The sequence below is a fragment of the Spodoptera frugiperda genome, chromosome 31 (genome assembly GCF_023101765.2).
Source record: "Spodoptera frugiperda isolate SF20-4 chromosome 31, AGI-APGP_CSIRO_Sfru_2.0, whole genome shotgun sequence".
NCBI lineage: Eukaryota > Metazoa > Arthropoda > Insecta > Lepidoptera > Noctuidae > Spodoptera > Spodoptera frugiperda.
In genome coordinates, this window is record NC_064242.1 from 1242763 (window position 1) to 1263600 (window position 20838).

The window sequence follows — 20838 nt, forward strand, 5'->3', positions numbered from 1 at the left end:
CCCACGAAAAATATTCTGTTTCATTCCTATTGTTTGTTACAAGAATCCAACAAAAATTACCATTTTTGGTAGATTTTTTAATACGCCAATGCCGCCATATTTGTTGAAATGTCAAACGATGTTTCACTCTTGTCATTTTTCATTTCCTTTTTGATTAGTGGACCGTCCTATTCATAGTTTTTGTGATTGTTACAATAAATAAAGAGTAATGATGGCTGAAGACACGACAGCCGATGCGACGAGGCGACTGAACGTGAAGAAGCAGACCCTGGATGATGCCTACGCGGCACCGGCTAACTTCCTAGAAATCGACGTCGTGAACCCAGTCACGACCATGGGAGTAGGGAAAAAACGTTACACGGATTACGAAGTTCGTATGAGGGTAAGCTGCCGACTCTATTATTGTCATCTAATTAGATTAACGGCCGCTATCGACGCGGCAACGAGAATTAGTGGGCGTATCTCGGTGGGTCGCGACAGTACGCCGATACGATGAGATTATTCTAGCAAACCAAGTTTTTTCCTTCCAGACGAACCTGCCAGTGTTTAAAGTAAAAGAATCCAGCGTGAGACGGCGGTACAGCGATTTTGAATGGCTTAGAAACGAATTGGAAAGAGACAGTAAGGTAAGTCCAACATAAATTTGATGATTGATAAAGAGTTCATGTTTTTTCTCTGTTATCAGTGAACAAAAATGTTTATTGTTACGTATGAATCATTTGTGAGCTAGCTCTCTATTAATTTGATATGTTAACTTATTGTTTTTATGTAGCATGTTTATAATTTTTGGTATATTTTATTTCTATGCTAGTTTTGTTTACAAAATATGTGTAAGAATGTGATACAATTGGCTTATTCACATTTAATAATAAAGAAGGGGCACTGAACTGGTGACATTCAAATGATTGCCTTTTGCAGTTTGAAGAGAACCCAAACTTGTAACTTTCATCATTGTGATTTATTTATGCACACATAGTAACAAATTAAATGTATAAATTGCCTTGTTGCATGTTATTATCATATCATGAATCTAAATATGGTTTATATGTGAAAACAGATTGTTTCTATAGTTGTCTAGAATTTAATAACTTGATGAATGAAATAATGTGGGATACAGATGCATCACTATAGGAAGTATGACTCACCACTGTCACATTATCAACTCAATGTAAAACATTGATTTTAATTAACGTTTTACTACTTAACTTGACCTTTGTAACTTATAGCAAAAAATGTATAAAATAAAATAATGAATGAGTGAGTCATAATAATTTAATATCTGAATATTTTTTGTAGATTGTGGTTCCGCCCCTACCCGGCAAAGCCCTCAAAAGACAGCTACCGTTCCGTGGAGATGATGGTATATTTGAAGAGGAATTTATTGAGGATCGTAGAAAAGGTATGTTTTAATATTATAATCATTATAATTATAAATATTCAATATAATATAATGTGTAGTTTATACTAGGTATTACTATAAATGTGAATGTTTAATCATGCAATCACATTAAAACATTTTTACTGATTCAATGAAAACTTACACAGTAGGTTAAATTCTGCAATAACATTATAGTGTATCTTATCCTATAGAATCAAACCAGATATGATATCAACTGCACCTAGCAGGAATATCACCAAAAACCAGTTACAACTATATTAAAAATAGATAAGGTTGCATTAAAACCAGAATAAGGATAAAATTCAGAGGGCAAACATCAATGTTAAATAGCAACAGTATTTGGTGTAACTAACATAACCTTGACTCTTGTTATTTAAAAACTTGTAAACACAACACAAAAGAAGAGTTAAAGCCTTACATGATTGTTAAGACACAAATATTTTTGTGCTAAAAACAATATGTTATTGGAATGACCATATTTGTTATTTGATTGCTTGTTGAGACATTCCTCTTATTGGTAATAGCAAAATTCTTATACAATATTGTACATAAATGACCATTCCCTTTGGTGAATAGATGAGTGAATTCTTCCACACACTTATTTTAGTTTAACTGTACGGTTGGTGCAGTGACTGGGCAACCGGCTGCCTCGCAACGTATAGTGGTTTCGAATTCTGCACAGAGCAATTTTAAGGTGTCATGCGTTTGTGAACTTGTATGTTTGTAAACACACTCATGACAGAGGAGAAAAGGTTTTGAAAAATAGAAATAAAAAAGTTAATAGCTTTCGATGACTGGAGATGGAAATTCAACATTAACTCCTTGCTAAAGCTGAAAATCTGTGAAACCAGCTTACACAGTATCATAGGTGTAACACCAGATTATAATATGATTTATACCAAGCATACTTTGCTCACTACTACATACTATAATACTGAGTTAGATAACATTGTAGAAACATGACTAGTTATGTTAATTTGTATGCATCATGCATTATTTACAGTTTTTATTAAGTTGATCTTTACTTGGTTACCATGTACAGATCTATGCTTATTCAATGACAATCATTATCTCAGATACAATCTCTTCTTTGTCTCTTTAGGTGAAATTGTCCATTTCAATTTTGATGTCACCTTGATTTATCATCCAATAATATTATAATAGGCACTCAAGTTGTATTTTTCTTTTTTACTATATACATTCTGTCTTTATTCTTATAGGAAAATGCAGTTTGCATCTTAATGTTTTCTATATCTTTGAAAGATATCATATTAAAGAAAAATTTTGTAACAAATGTCTTTAGCTGACAGCATAAATACTTTGAAATAGTGCCAAAATAAAAATAGTTGTAACAGACAAATTATCGTAACAATGTATTCCATTGTAAGGGGCAATGCATAAATGTAATTTATTGGTTTATTCGCTTGTACTGAGGGGTCACCCTGTGTTAGAAAATGTGACCTTACCATTGAGTACAACTTTTTTGACACCTATTTTTCAAAAGGACATGGATTTTCCCAAAAACGCGCGCGTTAAAGCAGCAGCATCCTCTTAAACAGTGACCCTAAATCTCCCACGCGTGAGGATTATCGTAAACTCCCTCTAAAGAGGGAGCTCCTCCTATTTTTCATCAGTGATTGTATTCATTCTGATAATAATGATATCTCAAAACTATCACAAATTGTTATAAGAATTCTTATCAATGGATGCAAAGCATAAAATATATGTATGTATAAATATATGTATAAAAAAAACTGCAGATAAATAAAACGAAAGGTCATTAAACTTTCAGAAGGGTCAATAACACTTAATTTGTATAGTTCTTGATGTACCTAGTTTCCTTGTTAAACGCAATATTTGAGTTGTTGTGGGCATAGTGACTGCCTCGTAGTTGGAGTGGTCGGGCAAAGTATTACTAGGCTTATCCGGCTTATCGGTTTTCCTGTAGTAACATGGAGTCTGGAATTGTGCCCCAGTATATCTATGACAATAGGCTCACCCCCTATTACATGGGACTTTAACACAAATGGTGAAAAGTGGGTGTAAATTGTATAGTGTCATTACATCCCGCAATGTGCACTCTGCCTATCCCTTTTGGGTATAAAAGGTGTGACGATTTTCAATATATCATTATTATCATACTGATCTTTTACCAATAACTTTCAGTTTCGCATAGATACTGATTGCGTGTGATACCCTGGTGTACTATAAACAACTAAAGCTTGTATAAAAAATACGTCACTCACGTCTTTCTGCCTATACTGGCTATACTCCTTGCATGTTCCACTTGATTTATGTGTTGTGTGCACACAAACGATACCATAAATTGAATTGATCAAGGCAGATCGCGTGTGAACTGTGAAGATCTATCAGTATTCAAACTTAGCTGCACGAAAAATACAATAATTTGATAGTTAAAACGAAGATTACTTGAAATTACGTTGTTCTTATAATACCAACTACATGCATGTAACAAATGCGGAGCTGCGGACTACCTAGCGGGTTTACCGGGGCTCCGGCTCCAAGGGCAGAAGTAGGAACGGGGTGGTTTTTAGTCAGTAAGACAGAGTAACCCTCCCTCTCGCGCTCGCCCAAGGCGGGAGAAGTCATTGGATGATTATCCCCCAATAAAAAAAAGCATGTAACAAACTTTCGTATTACCTAGTATGAAAATTCCTTTGTCCAAGCCCAGTTTCTTTTCAGTTTCCAGCGAACTTAAGTAAAACTTTGTCGCTTAAGGAAACATAATATCATGGTTAGTTAATTTAAAGAAATCGTAGAAAGCAATGAGACTGCTCAAGCCATACAACGGCGATGACAATTTGATTTGATATGAACTTTATTTTGAAAGCAATAAGGATTGTAATACTTAAAAAAGATATAGTGTACTTCATATGGTTTCAATAAATGGTGTAGTACACCGACTGCTCAAATTAACCAGTGAGTTAAGCTCGAATCAACTATTTTTAGTTCCAATATTCAGTAAATAAATGTAAAGTAGGTATTAATTTCCCGAATTCTCAGTAATAAAATATGATTAATTTGTTTACGTCCAGTGCTGAACAAAGGCCTCTCTTAAGAAGTGATTCGCCATAATTTTCACGTTTGGCAGTAGACTTTGTGACTGCAGTTACGGGACCAAACGTTTTTAAGAACGTTTCTATCTTACAGTACAGTGTTGGAGCAATGATAATTAAGTTCTATTTTTTTAATCTATTAAAAATGTATAATATAAATTAATATGACTGAAGTGGGCGGCACTTCTTCGAATAATATCTAATTATTATGCGTGAGCGTGACGTTATAGTTTGTATCAATATTTTTTATCTAGCGGATATTAAGCCTTTCATGTTTTGCATGCGATAAAACTATTTTATCTTGCAAATATCTTTTTTTATTACTCATTGTTATTAAATGTAGACAATTATTATATTTGTTTAATGTCTTTTTGAATACCTGAACTCACTATTAGGTAGTAGTACTTATTGTCATACTTCTATGTATGGCCTATGGTTTTCCTGACCAGCCTAGAGATAAGAAAATGGTTTTAACATTATATTTTCCTTAATTTGGGTCATAAAATTATTCTACTATCGTTCGGCATTCAAAGAAATTAATATTGTGCAAATTCCTATAATGATGTGTGATTGTTATTTATAAACATAAATGCATTAATTAATTATTCAGTGTTATCACAGTAATTTTCCCTATTACTTATAATTATAATTAAGAAATTAATACATAGTAACTCATGTCGATTTATCCATTTCGGAAAATACTGATTGAGACAGATTTCTATATTAAGATATTTCTTTGTACCTTCTAGAAAGGTACATGGTACCAAAGCTACATGTACGAAAAGGTACAAAAGTTACACGTATAACAATCTATGCATGAACTAAATGAATGTACTAATTAACACTAACATTTACTACTACTATATAACTGCCGTAGTGCATTTTTCAAAATAGGTTTTACATGTAGGAATTATGAAATGAAACTTTGTGACTTTCGTGCGGGAATCAAACTCGCGACACGTTGCTCCGCAGCCATTTGTCCTGCCACTGGGCTAACTGTGCACGTGCAGACGAACAACTTTTTACTTACACTTACTTAGCAATTTACGGACTTAACATTTTTTACGGAAGTCCACAACTGAATTAGTTAATAATAAAATTCGTAGCATGTATGTACTTATGTAGCTGAAATTCAGATAAAGCGTACAAAACGAATTTCATTACAGTTTCGTATTAACATTATCAGCGATACGTCGCTATCTCGCCATGTATTTAATGTATTATATTCAAATTTGTACATATTTGACGTGATCTGATATCTAGTGGTAGTCGTAACTGGGCGGACATACTTTACTAATAAATTGTTTTTTTTTAATATGTAATTATATACTAAGGTTTTTGTACTTTCCAATGATTTATATCGGGATTTGAACCCGATGTTTCCTGAATGAAGTATTTTATGATAAAATATTTTTATTGCATCACCTGTCTAGATTACGAACCTATTTTTTATATGTGTTTGTCTGAATGAAAATCCTACGATATATCGACCGGAAATATTTTATCATTTGCTTTCACAGCTAAGCTTAAGTTATGATTAGATAACTATTAACAATTTTACCAGCGCAGTGTCTCAACGATACCTTAACTATTTGATTTTGTCGCATTGTGTCTTACATTTTGATTACATGCGTATGTACATATAATATTATAAACACCTTTATTCAACAGGAGACACATGGAAATAAGCAAAAACCCCTACCCGTTCGATCATAAGTTTTAGAATTAAGTAAAATTTCGTTTATCAAATGGTAATTAATGTAATTCCAGGTCTGGAAGTATTCATCAACAAGATCGCCGGCCACCCGTTGGCGCAGAACGAGCGGTGCCTTCACATGTTCCTCCAGGAGCCCACCATAGACAAGAGCTACGTCCCCGGAAAGATACGAAACACATAATAGACAATACCGGAAACAGATGCGAGCTTCGAACTTTAAAACCAACCTCCTTGTGTCACCGTATTGGCCTATTACCAAAAAGGTTTTGGACTCGTGTTATAGTTCCCCTTGTTAAACGTGATGTTGATGTTATGTGTTATGTATGTGCGTCCGTAATTGCAAGTTCACGCGCACTCCGACCTTGTGTGTGACCCCACTCAAATATCTTCACTATTTACAAGGTTCGCAGCTACACAGATTATTCCTATAACAGATGTATGTTGATTGTGTAAACATATATTAATTTGATCAGTGAAAGTGTTTATGGTGACTTACATTCATAAGTCCGTCTGTCTGGTACATGGAGGACTCGGGTACAGGCGTCTGTGTTGCAATGTGTTACGTAATGAATAGACAGCTAAAAGACAACAGGTATTGAATGTTGATAGGCCAGTCTCTCCACCAAGTGAGTAGTTTTAAAGTTCCTCCCGAATGTTATTGCAGTTGTGACATACAAATATCAATACCTTGCCTTCTAGTTTTTGTTATGAAACACAATTTGCAATAATCTTCAGTGATTACAATATAAATTATCTTAAGGTAATGCAAACTATTTGAGACAACAACACAGCACAGCATTCCACATATTATATTTTATAAAAAAAAAGAAAAATGCTCTTTTTCATTTTAAAAATGGAACAGTGAACGACTCGAGGTGCATAATGTTTCGCAGTATAATGTATTAGAACAAAAATAAGTTATTGTTTAAATGATGAAGCAATATAATTGGGAATTGTTGAAATTATTAGTAAATCGATCAAGCTCATAATTTGGTCACTGTTTTGTGGTTTGCCATGTATATTTGGACATGTAATGCATTATAAATCTCATTATTTTAATGGCTAATTCATTTTTATAATTTCGTTAAGGAAATTGTTTGTATTTATTATTGTGTGTTACTCTATGGGTAGATGTAAAGATGTGTTAACGGCTGAGCAGTTTTGTATAAAATTGTAATGCACCGTTAGTGCGTTGAAAGAGCGAAAGTTAAAAATAATCTGAATAACATAGATGTAAATTAGGTAATAGTTTAAAAAACGTGTTTCTTTATTTACAGGGGTGATCAGAAGTTTGGCAATATTATTTATAGAAATGGAAAAAAAAATGTTTTCAGATAAGGAATGACACTGAGCCTTTTTGGTGTACAAAAATAAATAAAAAAAGTTAGCTTTATATCACTAGCTGTAAAGTGTGTCCATCACTAGATAATAATCGACTGTTTAGTTACACAGAAGTATAATTTACATGTATTTTCGTTGTACACCAAATAAAATTGGAATACAATGTATTATGTCTATCGTATTAGGATAAATAAATTTGCTATCATGTCATTGCGTGTTTTAATTCGTAAGCTCTTTAACTATTTTTTGTATGAGCTGATTATAGTTTGTTAATAATGGACAAATTAACAAAATATATTAACATAATCAGCTTTAGCTGTCACAAATTTATGAGCTAGCAAGTTATTATAGTAAATATTCTAATGCTCAGTAGATCTTAAGATACACTAGCGCCTCTATAAGCGCAAGAACACTAACGGTCAAATTATTGAAGTATTTGTCTACAAATGTTTTTAGCAAGATACAGTTTTTCTATGGGATAAACCGGTAAACGAGCAAACGGATCACCTGATGGTAAGTAATCGTCGCCACTCATGGACATCCCAAACACCATGGACGTTACAAGTGCGTTGAGGGTTAGGAATTTAAGGGTTTTTGAGGAATCGGGGATTGGGAAGGGGGAATTGAGTCTCCAATAACTCAGACACTGAGATCTGCGAAACACAAAACTCATACTTACAATTAAACCATAATTAATTATTTATTGTAATTAGCTACTGCATACAATAACACAATTAGTTGGCGCTGGGTTCATGTGTATCGGACTTGGTTTCCCCTCCGAGGAAGCGGCTGTTCCCGCCGTCGGGAATGGACTCCTCCTGGCGCCACAGCTTCTGGCCGCGGATCTCTATCTCTTCGTGCCACGCTTCTTGAGTTTTCCTGTATGTGAATAAATAGATAGAAACAACTTACAGTAAGTAGGTACTATTTACCTATTTCCAAAGAAGGAGTCACCTCTATAGATGTATGTAAAAAACTTTCGTATTAAATATTTACACAGGACTTTTAGGACTATCCTTTCCCTTTATCCAATTTCATACAAGGCCCATTATTGAGGGCAAACTACTGGTAAAAATATTTAACAGTAGCCAGACTATCAGATATCTCTACTTCTAGTAGGTTATCAACCTTATTGTCTTGCAATACATTTGGAAATCTAAAATCTATTCACACTTTGATAACTTCGAACGTTATTCTTCTACAAATTAGGAAGATTCGTATAATGTAACCTGCAGTTGTCAGTAAGCGGGCTGGTGTTGGGGAAGACGTTCTGCAGCATCAGCAGACAGGGCAGCACCACCACCGACAGGAACTGGATCTGTTCCGCCGGCTGGTTGATGCTGCGGCGCCGGTCCATCATACTCAGCGGGGTGTAACCCATCGCACGCTCGCGGTCACCCTGAGGAGTCCGTATATTACACGTACATTCACATATACTACTTTTTTATGGTGGAAAATAATCAATGACTTCTCCCGTCTTAGGCGAGGCAAGAGGGAATGTCAGACTCTCTTGTTGACTAAAAACCACCCCGTTCCTACTCCTGCTTTTCTAACCGCAGCTCCGAGATTATAAATCTATAGTTCTGGAATTGATGCCCCACACAAAACCCACAAATAAGAAGGTCACCTGTTCATAAAACTCTTCATACACGGACTCCGCTATCGCCTTCGATACGCCGAACGGTTTGCAATTCCCAGACAGGTCACTCGTTGTCATAAGTATGCCCTGAAAATTGTAAGTATCATATAAATCTAGACTAATAAAGAAAATTTGAGCATCCGATTGTAATATTGAAATAACCTCATTTTACTATAATATGCATATGAAACAACAGCGCGTTCGGTGCTATGATTGGCCAACGCGAATGAACCAACCAATCAGCGTCGAACGCGCCCTCGTTTCGATCTCGTTAAACGTAAAGCAAACTCATAGGTACTGAGGTCCCTCATGGTAAGTGATACACGCAACTCCAAATACAGGAGCAAGTGCTGCCTTACCAGGGGCCTTAGTCTGCTATAACAATTGTGTTAGAATGATCGATCACTGAGTAGTGCAAGAGGGATGGAGCTATGTAGGTTGTATAACTCCATCCCTCTTGCACTGCTCAGTGATCGACCATTGTGACACAATTGTAATAGCAGACTAAGGCCCCAGACCTCTTCCAATAAAATGACTGATACCTTGAGCATCCGTCGATGCGAGTTATCAGTCCAGTCGAAGACTCGCTCTGCCAGCAGCGGAGTGAGCTGCGCGCGGATCTGGAAGTAGATGGCCAGGTCCGTGCACAGGATGTTGTACTTCACCTCCTCCAGGATGCGCTGCTGGTCGCTCGTTGTCATTCTGCTGAGGATCTTCTTGTCCTGGACAATTAATGAAACATATGTATGTAGGCAGAATACGTTTCAGAACTGCATGGTCACATGCGCTAGCATTAGATGTATGAAAGTAGGTAACCATGTTTAATTTTAGTAGCGAGGGTGTTTGTCTTCGTTATGCCGATAGTTGTATCGGCCAATCGATTGGACTGATCCCTAAAAGCGTTGACAACCATCTTAGGAGGCTGGCGTTAGGTGGATGGATCAAGGTTGATACAGAAGGCAGTAAGTGTAAGGAGGTTTCTATCTCTTTGTAATGTAATGGTACTTACCTCAATCATCTTCTTGGCAAGGAAGTAGTGGTGGTTCTCCAGCGTGGACGTCCGGTACATGCTGGCGAGCGGATGCTTGCACAGCGTGAGGAAATTGTTGTTGAACCCGGGGTGGTCCACGTCGTGGCACAGCCCCGCCAGCATCAGGGACACTGTCTGGGGACATCGCAGCGGGAGACATTCATATACCTAACTTCGATAATATGATGTTACAATCTAGTGCTGGACTATGCACCTGCTAGGCACCAGGCCAAAGCACTATTATGCTCTGCATAATGCGTTTTGCAGAGCACAAGGATGCTTTGGCCTTCGCCATAATAACCACGATTACTAGGCGAGTTGGAAATCGCAGTTTAACTACCTACATATCGCTGATAGGATTCAAATTGTTATTAATCATAAGCTTATAAGAGGCAACTGCTGAGCAAAGCCTCTTCTCACATGAAGAAGGTTTGAGCATTACTCACTAGAAACAAAATCTGATTTCTATATATCTAAAAAGGAATCAAAACAAAACGGATAACTTGTACAAATACCTCAACAAAATCGAAGTATCCCGGGTTGTTCAACAGGATGAGATACATGGTGTGCGTGAAACAGAAGGCATGCTCCGCGTTATGGTAGGGATTCTCGCGGTAACTGCAGAGCACAGACAGCAGGAAGTCTGCCATGGCCATCTTATCGAAGTTCCGGTTGGTGAACGTCTCGGAGAACATTATCCAGACGAGGCTGGGCATGTCATCCCTACTGCCTTCACTTATGTGGTAGTCGAAACTGGAAGGGAGATGGTTAAGAAAAGGTTTGGTTTCGGTCTTAAATTTTATGGAACTCCTAAGCTAAGACAGGTTACTCTTTTGTAAGTGCCACCTAACGGAATAAGGTAAGGGGTTAATTTATATGCTCCTTCACGCTCTTAGTTAAGATGGTTTAGGGGTGGTTGGTGAAAACAGTAATAACACTCCCTCTTGCCTCACCAGGATGGAAGGAGTTATTTGATGATTTTCTAACTCCACAAAAAACGTGTTCTTAAAGAGTCGTTACCTCCTGAAATTGTTGGGTGCCATGACTACGGTGCTGGACTCGAGGAGTTCGTCCATGTCGTGGTGACAAGGCTTGATGTGGAGACTCATCAGCTCACAGAACACGCGGTTCAAGTTCTCCTGCAAAAACACCATAAAATTACATATAAACATGGAGGCTGAGGGAGATTCACGTAAACACATTGCATTGCATTTGAGAAGACAATTTGGTAATCATACTCAGAGAACAACATCGACAGCTCGTAAGAGAATACTATAGACATATGGTCCTTCTCTACATAAGGGATTTTGCCATTAACGCTATACTTAGCAGACGGGTCAAAAATCTTAGTTAAAAGGTCCAGAGAGTGCTGCTACCCAGTCTCTGTCAAATGTCCCTTAAAAGATAAAGGGTGGTGTCACAGCAGACCAGCCTACATACATGGAAGATCTTCTTCTGCTGCATGTTGTAGAAGTGCACGATGAGCGAGCAGTAGCTGACGAACACGTCGAACACTTTCTCGTCGTCCACGTCGAACGGCTGCGCGGTCGTCTTGTTTGTCAGCTGGACCACGCCTGTGGCACCAGCATTGTGTTGAAATACGATCAATTCATGATTCTAATTTCTTTGCTACGAAGCTAAAATATCTACGTTCAAGGTGCCTTAGCCTTTCCTTTTTTGAGTAATGTATAGCTATACGTAAAGACTTGTTACTGGCTGTCAGTCTTCCATACAATTTCTACTTTCTACTACTTTCTGTAACAGACTAACGTCTTCCATAGTTGTTAAATAAATTATATCCGTTGCGATGGACTATTCATTCATCATGATCAACGATCAACCATACACCTCGATTTGTCAACTGGTTACAAGCGCGACTGCCTAGCAAGGGGTTTCAAGTTTCATTAATGGAACTCAATGTACCTAGATATGGCAAAAATCTCACCTCCATTATTTAGATCTAATATCATCTACCAAAATTTCTTAAATGAAATAACACTTCATGGTAATACAATTATTATGTTACCAATAACTCCAGTTTTGTCCATAATAGGAGACACGAGACAGGACCTGACCACGGTGCCCGTGGTGGGGTCTATCTCCTTGGCAAACCGAGGGTCCTTGTACGCATCCCTCACATTGAGAGACTCGCCAGTGCGGGCCACGTAGCCAGCCGGGGTCTGTTCTAGGCTTAAACTGAAAACATATACATAAAAGATTTTGAATACTATATTAGATGTTTTTTTTTTTAATTGGATTGGTGCTTCTGGAGATAACCGCGTTAGACTTACAATTTTCTACTGTCTAATGGACAGAGTGGAGTGGCTAGGATTCTTACTAATAGACACGCATTATCTTGTGACGGAATAGTAGGTATTTGATAAGTGCACTCTCATCGGAATACCCAGTATGATGTTTGAAAACACCTCTTCAGCTTTGATATACTTAAAAGGGAATATAGTTTACGAACTTGACTTTAAGCTTCTTTTTGGGCATCGTGGTCTTCTCGCTGGACCAGCCATCGTCCCACATGTCGGCTTGTATCTGGTCACTGATGTGGTCCTTATCGACGATGTAGAAACTGCTGCGCATCGCTCCGATGAACGACTTCACCACCGTCTGGAGACATAATTAACTTACATGGATCATTGGACCTTATTACAAAACTGCAAAGTTGAAAATGTATTGAATAAAAGTCGTCTAGAGCAAAAAAGGTCAACAAACTGCAGTGATTTGTGGAGCACCGGTTAACAGGCCTACAATAGAGTGCAGTTTCAATCTTTCAATTACTATTGGTGTCAGTGCATGCTTCAATTGCAAAATTACCAACATCCTCGTCGCTCACTCGACTGATTTTGTGACTGGACGCGAAAGCAAATAGAGAAGTGAAGCCAATATCCTTACCTCCTGGGTCCTATAAATTGCCTATCCTTGCGTGCAACAATATCTCCTCACATTTGTACTAAAAAGAAAATTTTATATTGGCGGAAGAAATGTTTTAGGTCCAAATGGACAATGGTCTAATGGGACTTAAATAAAACCTTCACTACCTAGGTCCAGGTAGGTAATGAGACAGCCCAACCACCTTAAGCTTTAAAGCGATCACGCAATACTAGCCGCTATTACGCTAAGAAGGCATTCGCTTTGCGAAGATAGCTAACCTATTGAATTAGATTAATCATTTAATTTGCTTACCAGCATATCAGTAAGCATAGTATCAATGGACGCCAGGTCACAGAAGTAGTTCTGTAGTAGCGCGCGCAGCTCAGCGTTGAGGTGGGCTGTCTTCTGTAAGGTGACCCTCGCTTGTGCCTGGTGGACCGCTGCACCGGCCCAGCATGCCACGCTCACTACTGTGTATACAACGTTCTGGAAATCAAGTGAATAGATATTAGCTCACGTAAACCAATTTCATATTTGCTGCGTAGTAATAGAATGGCAAGACCACAGTTAAATTCTTTATGTCATCCTTAGCATCAAACCTCAAATCGGGACCCAATCTATGATTTCAATGAACGTACACGACATTGGTAAAAGAAATTAAAAGAAAATTGTCTAGAAACTACAACTAACATCGTCATAAATCTTGGAGTTAGTCCGGTACAGCTCCAGCACCGCGTAGCAGTCTCCATCCGGCTTGACGACCGGCATGCAGAGCGCCACCTTCGCGTCTATCCACCGGAGACCATCAGAAAACCGTCGGTCGCGTTGCACGTCCTCTAACAGTAGGAACTCCTTGGTGTACGCCACGTGGGCTGCTGCTGTTTTACCTTCACCTAGAATGTATGAGAGAACGGTCGAAAGTTTAGGAGAAAATATCCTTTATAAATTCTGTTTTTGTATTTGGTTCCTATTCTGGTTGATTAACGTGTTAACGTAGGGAAATTAATTAAAGATGTACCTAGGTTGGTTTGTAGGTAATAAAAGTCAATTCCAACTTCACCCAATTGTCTAATAATCTACGGTACTGGTGGACTTCGCCAATAATTGTCACCTCCTGAGCAGGAAGTGTTTCTAAAAACCTAGATCAAATAACGAGACTTACGAATGGTCATATTTACTTCGTGTCGATCGGGATTCTCCGTGTCTGGATGCATCAATACTATCTCGTTCTTCAGCTTGTCTACTATGTAGACGAATACGCCTGGAAAAACAAATTGAAACTCATCGTCGAAGAAATTGTCGGTGTTAATTTCGTATTGAATATTCTCAGTGCTTCGTAATATCGTTTATGGAAACAGGCTCGCTATCTGTACCATTAAGTAGTACGGGTTTGCAATACGTTGAATGGAAACGAAACGAGAGCGCGTTCGGTGCTTTCATTGGTCGGTCCTAATGAACCAACCAATCAGAGCGCCGAAAGCGCTCTTTTTTCGATGTCGTTAAACATTAAAAAATACTTGTACTAAGCCCTCTGTTACATTGTACTTGAACAGTATCGGAATCAATTACAGTCAAGCCACTTTGTTTATATCGATACTCCTATTATAACTGGAGTGTCCTTATCATTGGAGATATTTTATAAGAGCTTTTGTCTTCTAAAATGTATACCTAAGTATATTGAATTTAGCTAAATAGGTAGGTACCCTATAGCTCGGTATGGTTCGACACAGATACAGGGTGTTTTAATAACTTTATTTAAAACCTTCATTGGTCTATAAACTAAGTGCTAGTTGAAAATTGCTACCGACCTGTGCTATCAGTGACGGTCTTCAACACCATAGCGGTTTCATAGAGAAGTGACTCCAGGTCCACCGTGTCCTCCAAGAACACGTTGAACCTGTTCATGTCCAGGTACATGCCAGCTTTGTCATCTTCCTCCTTCAGACCTACACATTTGGAAAATGGTACATATTACAATAAGCATCAAGGTTTAATTTGTAACTAGCGTAGTTTCCTAATGCTTTAGAGACGATGGTAACGCCTCTTTACCTTTCGTAGAGTAGGCCAGTATAACGTGTACTTACTGTCACGTCTTGTGCCAAGAGTACCTACTTGAGCTATCTTATGCTGGGTCCACTGTGCGCTAATCAGGTTGTCCTTTTTTATGGAATACGGCCGGTAAACGAGCTGACGCATCACCTGATGGTAAGCAATCGCCGCCGGCCATGGACACTTCAAACACCAGAGGCGTTACAAGTGTGTTCCCGGCCTCTTGGGGGTTAAGAATTTAAGGGTTGGAATTCTGATCCGGAGCTGCGGACTACCTAGCGGGTTTACCGGGGTTTCGGGTCGAAAAGCAGGAGAAGGAACGGGGTGGTTTTTAGTCAGTAAGAGTCTGACACTCCCTTTCGCCTTGCCCCAAACCGGGAGAATTCATTGGATGATTTTTCAAACTCAAAAAAAAAAAAAAAAGGGTTGGAATTGGACCTCCGGTAACCCACACACAATGCAAGTGTTGTTTCACGTCGGTTTTCTGTAAGGCTGTGGTATCACTCCGGTCAATCCGGCCTATTCGTAACGAAGCATGGCTCGCCCACTCTTAAACTTGTTAACTGAGCCTTACCTTTTCGCTCGATTTGTGCATAAGGAGCTATAACTCTCCTGGTAACCTTATCCAACTTCTCTGAAGGCACCAGAAAATGTGACTGCGTCTGATTGATGGTGTCCAACCGACTCTTATTAGACCTAACATGTTTCGCCGGCTGCATGATTGTAAATTATATTATCAATTAAAACTACGTAAGTACTAAAATAAATACGAAATTCTATTTTTAAAGAAAGCTATAATAAAAATTGTGTTGTTGACTTTGTAACAGCTGTCAATTCTTATTTCGAAAATACTTTTTTAATTTTTATGGCAGAGTGCATAGCTAATGCACAACTGCGAGTGTTTTACCTCTTCGAGTATTTAATTCATGTTGATAGACTCACCATAAATGTGTCAGTACCGGTCTATCTGAAGATTCTTAGCTCAACGCCTCGTGGTCTGTAACCTTAGTATGGGTTTGCTTTACGTTGAACGTAACGAAACGAGAGCGTGTTCTGCGCTGATTGAATAAACCAACCAATCAGAGCACCGAGCTCTCGTTTCGTTTTCGTTCAACGTAAAGCAAACTTGTACTAAGGGTACTGATATGGGTATACAGGTTGTTCCATATAAGATATGTCTATTTGAAATAAATAAAACATAAGAAATTATATTTAAATTAATATATTTCTGATTTCATCCATACAAAATAACTTAGCTACATACAGTCATATGTACAGTCGATACAAACATTATAGGAACACTTACAAACTTAAATCCAAATTGAATCCTTTACATACGGGATCCAGACACCACAAATAGCAGTACTTAAATAAACGACAACCATATTAATAAAAGGGCATAACTATAGCAAATATTTTGAACGCATCACATAGAGATAGCTTACTAGTACAATAATGTTGTCCCTGTCTAGTAATCGTTTTATGCGAATATTAGACAGAGATGGAAATATGTAAATGTCTTTATGATTAACAGGTACATAAAGTCAAGGACAACATTATTCATATTGATTTACACAAACAAAAACTTCATAATGTCCTCAGAAACTTAGTATTTGATATATTTCTCTTTAGGTGTACAAACCCCTAAAATGGTGTGCCCCCTTACAATCAATCCTCGACTAGTAACACAATCATTCTTTCACGTCATTTGGCTGCGATAGCACTAATATAATCTAATAAAACAATATTAAACATAAATGTATCTTTTTTGAAATAACCGTATCAAATAATTCTGTCAGACCAAAGATTGCCCCACCACATCTATATAGGACAATCAGTTAGCTTTAGTGTGGAGTATTCACGTCAGTTTTTTTTGTAGATAAGCTGTCGGTATTCAATGTAAATAAACTTGCTAGAAAGGGCGGCTGAACCAAACATTCAGAGGACCATTGTCTGTTGTGATGTAAGTTAGCACTGCTTTTACTGAAGGAGTAAGCAAATGGGTGAATAGCAAGTCATATTGGGCAAACATTCGGCCATAACATAAAAATTCAACAGTCTCTGCAATTACAGTGACTGTGAATTTGAAAATGACCATCAAAGCCTACTAACTGAAGTTTGAAGTACTCTTAATGAATATACTGTTGAACATTACACCTTACAACTAAATTCATGTACTTATTGAGTCAAATGTTTTTTTTTTGTTGTATAAAATTTTGCGATATATTTCTTATATACAAATTACAAATATAAGGTCAATGCTACATAACATCATATTTCAAACTCAGATACATTATTGTAACATGCTGTATATTGTCAGAAAATTAAAAAAAAAATTGCACCAAAAGTCAGTATTGTACAAACCAATACACTTATTCGTTATTTAGCTGACAATCAACATAATTTATTAAATTAATAATAATAGTAAAATATATTATTGAACTTATTAGAATAGATTAGAATAACATTTTGGAATTTTATAAACTACAACCTTGCATGCCAATTTCCAATAGCATTTTTTTCCTAAGATAGTTTACAGCAGCACTTTTATAATTTTATTTAATAAAATATAAAATATTATTTGTCACAGTGAAAAAATATAATGATTTTAAACCATACCACAATAGCATAAAACACACTTTTCTAATTATTATTATACCATAATATTAACAGCCCATAACCACTCTAACGTCCAGCCGCGCACGGCATCCGAACCGCGCGCGACTCGCAAGTTCGTCGTAACAAAAAACCTATATAGCTACTGAACCGTAATGCCTAGAATAAAGAAAAGAATACCAAAAAAAAGATTGAAGAATACTGATCAATCTTAACGATTTTTTAAAATCTTTAGTTAATCTTTAAAATACAATAAAACGGGTTAAACATGAAACACAGAAAAAAAAACAGAATTATTTCTACCTTTTTAGAATATACGGCACAACTATTGCATATTTTATCAATAAAATATTTTTACAACAAACTAGACTCATTACCCTTTCTTTTGATGTATATATGATTATATTCGGTTTACTCTAAGTATTGTAATTAAATCGAAAGAAAACACTACTCGTAATTTTACACATCAAAAAACCTGAGGAACACATTGACATTATTATGGAATCTTCAATGAATTTAGTATATTTCTCTTTGAAAAATGTATTATTTTGCTTATTACGAAATGTGTTTCGATATTTTATATACTATTGTAATGCAAAGTATGTAAAATATGTATAAACAAAACTAAAAGTGGCCAACACCAGACCGGCCATTTTTTTCGAAACAACAATCGTTTGAAGTTAAAATTAGACTAGATTTATCAGCTAAAACTGTGATATTTGTACATCATCGTAAAGCACAAATCTTCTAGTTTATTTTGATGTATAACACTTGCAAGATAAATTAAACAAAACTGTAGTATTTACGACATAATTGTTGGAACTCACAAAAACACTTCAAAAACGAGTCAACTAACTTTAAAAATTTATATTTTGTTTGTCAAAGCATATTACAACGCCATGTCTTATTTTTTCGTCGAACAATTTATTCAGCTGTATAGATAATCAGTCAAAACTCACCAAACAAGACCGTATTTTAAACTAGAGGGAGTTAAACAGAACTCGTCACTTTGGATACTATAGTATCCATGGACGTTAGAGTGGATAAGTGGCCACTGCTGACCAAAGGCCTCTTCTTGCATGGAGAAGGTTTGAGCATTAATCACCACGCTTGCTCAATGCGGGTTGGCGATATTATACCATAAGTGATGGGAATGAGTTATATAATTTGTGTACTTATAAAATGGTAACATTTACAATGACATGATGGTTTATGATGAATATGATGTAGGCACCTTCTAATCTAAAGTTTATTTTTATTCAACATTTCTTAGGTACATAATATATTTAGTGTTTTGGTGTATCAAAATAAAGGTAGTTTACATATCCATTGCTTGATCATGATGAGGATAAAGTTATAAGTTTACCATTATTGTCATTGTGATGGTTTAAAACACCTGAGGGTGCTTTGCCACCTGAGATGTGCTATGCATTTGGGTTTCAGCAATCATTTTCACTAGTGCTCATAACTTAGCACTGGTGCGAAAGATACATACTATGGGTGTGTGCTATTGATGGCTTCCCTACTATCGATACATCACATAATCAAGCTGTGCATCTTCCTCACACAGTAACATAGCTTAGTATCAGTGGAAATGGTCACATAGTTTTACAGCTTAGCTATTACATCCTCGCAGCATAGCTACACAGCACATCTCTGGTGGAAAATAACCCTAATACTGATGCTGATAAATAAATAAGAATAAATGTTTATATTCACATTTCATGGATATGTTATTGGTTTCCTTTCTTTCTTAGAGGGCGGACTGTCTGTTGTAGTGATCTGAAAGAATGAGAACATGATAATCAGACCAATATTATAAATGTGAATGTTTGTTTGACTGTCAATCACACTGAAAATTTCTGAACAGACATGGATGAAATTTGTTATACAAACAGAGTATGAGCTGACTTGGGTGATACAATACTTTTTAACTTACGGCAATATGGGTGTAGAAGCTAGTTATTTATAAACATAAATAAAATAAACTCTCATGTTGATGACTTAAGGGCATTTTGGGGAATTAACCTTGAACAGACCTATGAATTTTATCACTTGTTTATTAACTTTAGCAAATAAATCAATGCCCAAATAGTTAAATTTTATATTGAATACTTCTTAAACAGTATAAGAGACTATTAGGTACTTACAGAATCAGCACAATTTTTCCTTTTATTAGTATTGAGGAAGCCTGTATTTGTTATGGGAGATATTGTAGTTTCAATCTTAATCCTCTTTGGGTGACTAGAGACACAATCTGGTGGAGGTTTCAGTCTATCACAGCCTGGGTTGCCTTTGTAAACCTTACTCTCTTGATTATTCATAACATTTAACTTTCTTACTGGCTCTGGACTTAGTTGGCGCGATTTGTTCAGTATTTTGCCTCGCCCGGAATCTCTATATTTCCTTTGGCCATGAGGCAAGCAATAATTATGAAATATATCCAATAGTTCATCTCTGTGCAACAAACCCAAGTTTGGAACTCGTAGATGTCTCTGTAAATAGAAAAGAAGGAAGAATACATTAAGGTTTATTTTTGTTTTGCCATAATAACACAATGCAAGAATGTATTTATTACCTCTTGGATAACTCTTATCAACTGTTCATTACTTAAAAGTTCTGGATGCAATAACATATCAAACGGGACCGACATTGTAAAAACAAAACATTACTAAATAAATAAAAAACTATAAAATTTATTTTACAATTTCATGCCGCCTTTCTCAGTTACAAGTTTCGACTTGTTTGACAATGACATTGACAATACCAGTCGGGTCGGCTAAATTGACACTGACACTATTGACAGTTATACTGAAAGCGTTTACGAAGACAATGATGAAGAACAAGAAATTAATAATAAATATTTTTAATTCAATAATCGATTTCGTTATGTTTTTTTTTATAAGTTTTTTTTTAAATTCTGTTGAATACTTTAATAGCTGTCGAATATAATAAGGTTGATAAAAATAATATCTACAGTTTTTTATATACTTCTGAACCATAAATAAAAGTATATTTTAGAAGCGAGCTTCATAAATACTAATAGTGAAACCAAACGCATGGTGATGGCGACAACCAAACGTTTTA

General features: G+C 36.5%; 3 protein-coding genes across 3 annotated transcripts; 1 reads left to right on the forward strand and 2 right to left on the reverse strand.

Moving 5' to 3' along the window:
* Nucleotides 1-84: 84 nt before the first annotated feature.
* LOC118276254 (sorting nexin-12) lies at nt 85-7744 on the forward strand. Its single transcript, XM_035594500.2, has 4 exons — nt 85-382; nt 531-626; nt 1297-1399; nt 6247-7744. Exons 1-4 carry the CDS (start codon nt 209-211, stop codon nt 6372-6374), a joined length of 501 nt encoding a protein of 166 aa, XP_035450393.1. The 5' UTR covers nt 85-208; the 3' UTR covers nt 6375-7744.
* A 465-nt stretch (nt 7745-8209) lies between these two features.
* On the reverse strand, nt 8210-15969 carry LOC118276487 (cAMP and cAMP-inhibited cGMP 3',5'-cyclic phosphodiesterase 10A). The gene is made up of 15 exons (XM_035594824.2): nt 15710-15969; nt 14895-15032; nt 14249-14347; nt 13777-13979; nt 13399-13572; nt 12674-12822; nt 12230-12399; nt 11644-11777; nt 11224-11342; nt 10719-10956; nt 10183-10338; nt 9716-9895; nt 9162-9260; nt 8764-8933; nt 8210-8413 (listed from the first exon to the last, which is right to left on the reverse strand). The coding sequence occupies exons 1-15, from the start codon at nt 15852-15854 to the stop codon at nt 8269-8271; spliced, it is 2319 nt and encodes a 772-aa protein (XP_035450717.1). The 5' UTR covers nt 15855-15969; the 3' UTR covers nt 8210-8268.
* A 2035-nt stretch (nt 15970-18004) lies between these two features.
* LOC118276459 (ashwin) lies at nt 18005-20508 on the reverse strand. The gene is made up of 3 exons (XM_035594785.2): nt 20330-20508; nt 19902-20246; nt 18005-19533 (listed from the first exon to the last, which is right to left on the reverse strand). The coding sequence occupies exons 1-3, from the start codon at nt 20402-20404 to the stop codon at nt 19474-19476; spliced, it is 480 nt and encodes a 159-aa protein (XP_035450678.2). The 5' UTR covers nt 20405-20508; the 3' UTR covers nt 18005-19473.
* Between the last annotated feature and the right edge of the window lie 330 nt (nt 20509-20838).

Excerpts from the sequence above, each read along its gene's own strand:
- LOC118276254 (XM_035594500.2), top strand. The coding sequence starts at position 209 with ATGATGGCTGAAGACACGACAGCCGATGCGACGAGGCGACTGAACGTG. Across the intron at positions 383-530 it reads ATTACGAAGTTCGTATGAGG|ACGAACCTGCCAGTGTTTAA; the intron begins GTAAGCTGCCGA and ends TTTTCCTTCCAG. Across the intron at positions 1,400-6,246 it reads TATTGAGGATCGTAGAAAAG|GTCTGGAAGTATTCATCAAC; the intron begins GTATGTTTTAAT and ends ATGTAATTCCAG.
- LOC118276487 (XM_035594824.2), bottom strand. The coding sequence starts at position 15,854 with ATGCAGCCGGCGAAACATGTTAGGTCTAATAAGAGTCGGTTGGACACC. Across the intron at positions 12,823-13,398 it reads CTATGCTTACTGATATGCTG|ACGGTGGTGAAGTCGTTCAT; the intron begins GTAAGCAAATTA and ends TTATGTCTCCAG. Across the intron at positions 11,343-11,643 it reads AGCAGAAGAAGATCTTCCAT|GAGAACTTGAACCGCGTGTT; the intron begins GTATGTAGGCTG and ends GTGTTTTTGCAG.
- LOC118276459 (XM_035594785.2), bottom strand. The coding sequence starts at position 20,404 with ATGTCGGTCCCGTTTGATATGTTATTGCATCCAGAACTTTTAAGTAAT. Across the intron at positions 20,247-20,329 it reads TGATAAGAGTTATCCAAGAG|AGACATCTACGAGTTCCAAA; the intron begins GTAATAAATACA and ends TTCTATTTACAG. Across the intron at positions 19,534-19,901 it reads GGAAAAATTGTGCTGATTCT|ATCACTACAACAGACAGTCC; the intron begins GTAAGTACCTAA and ends TCATTCTTTCAG.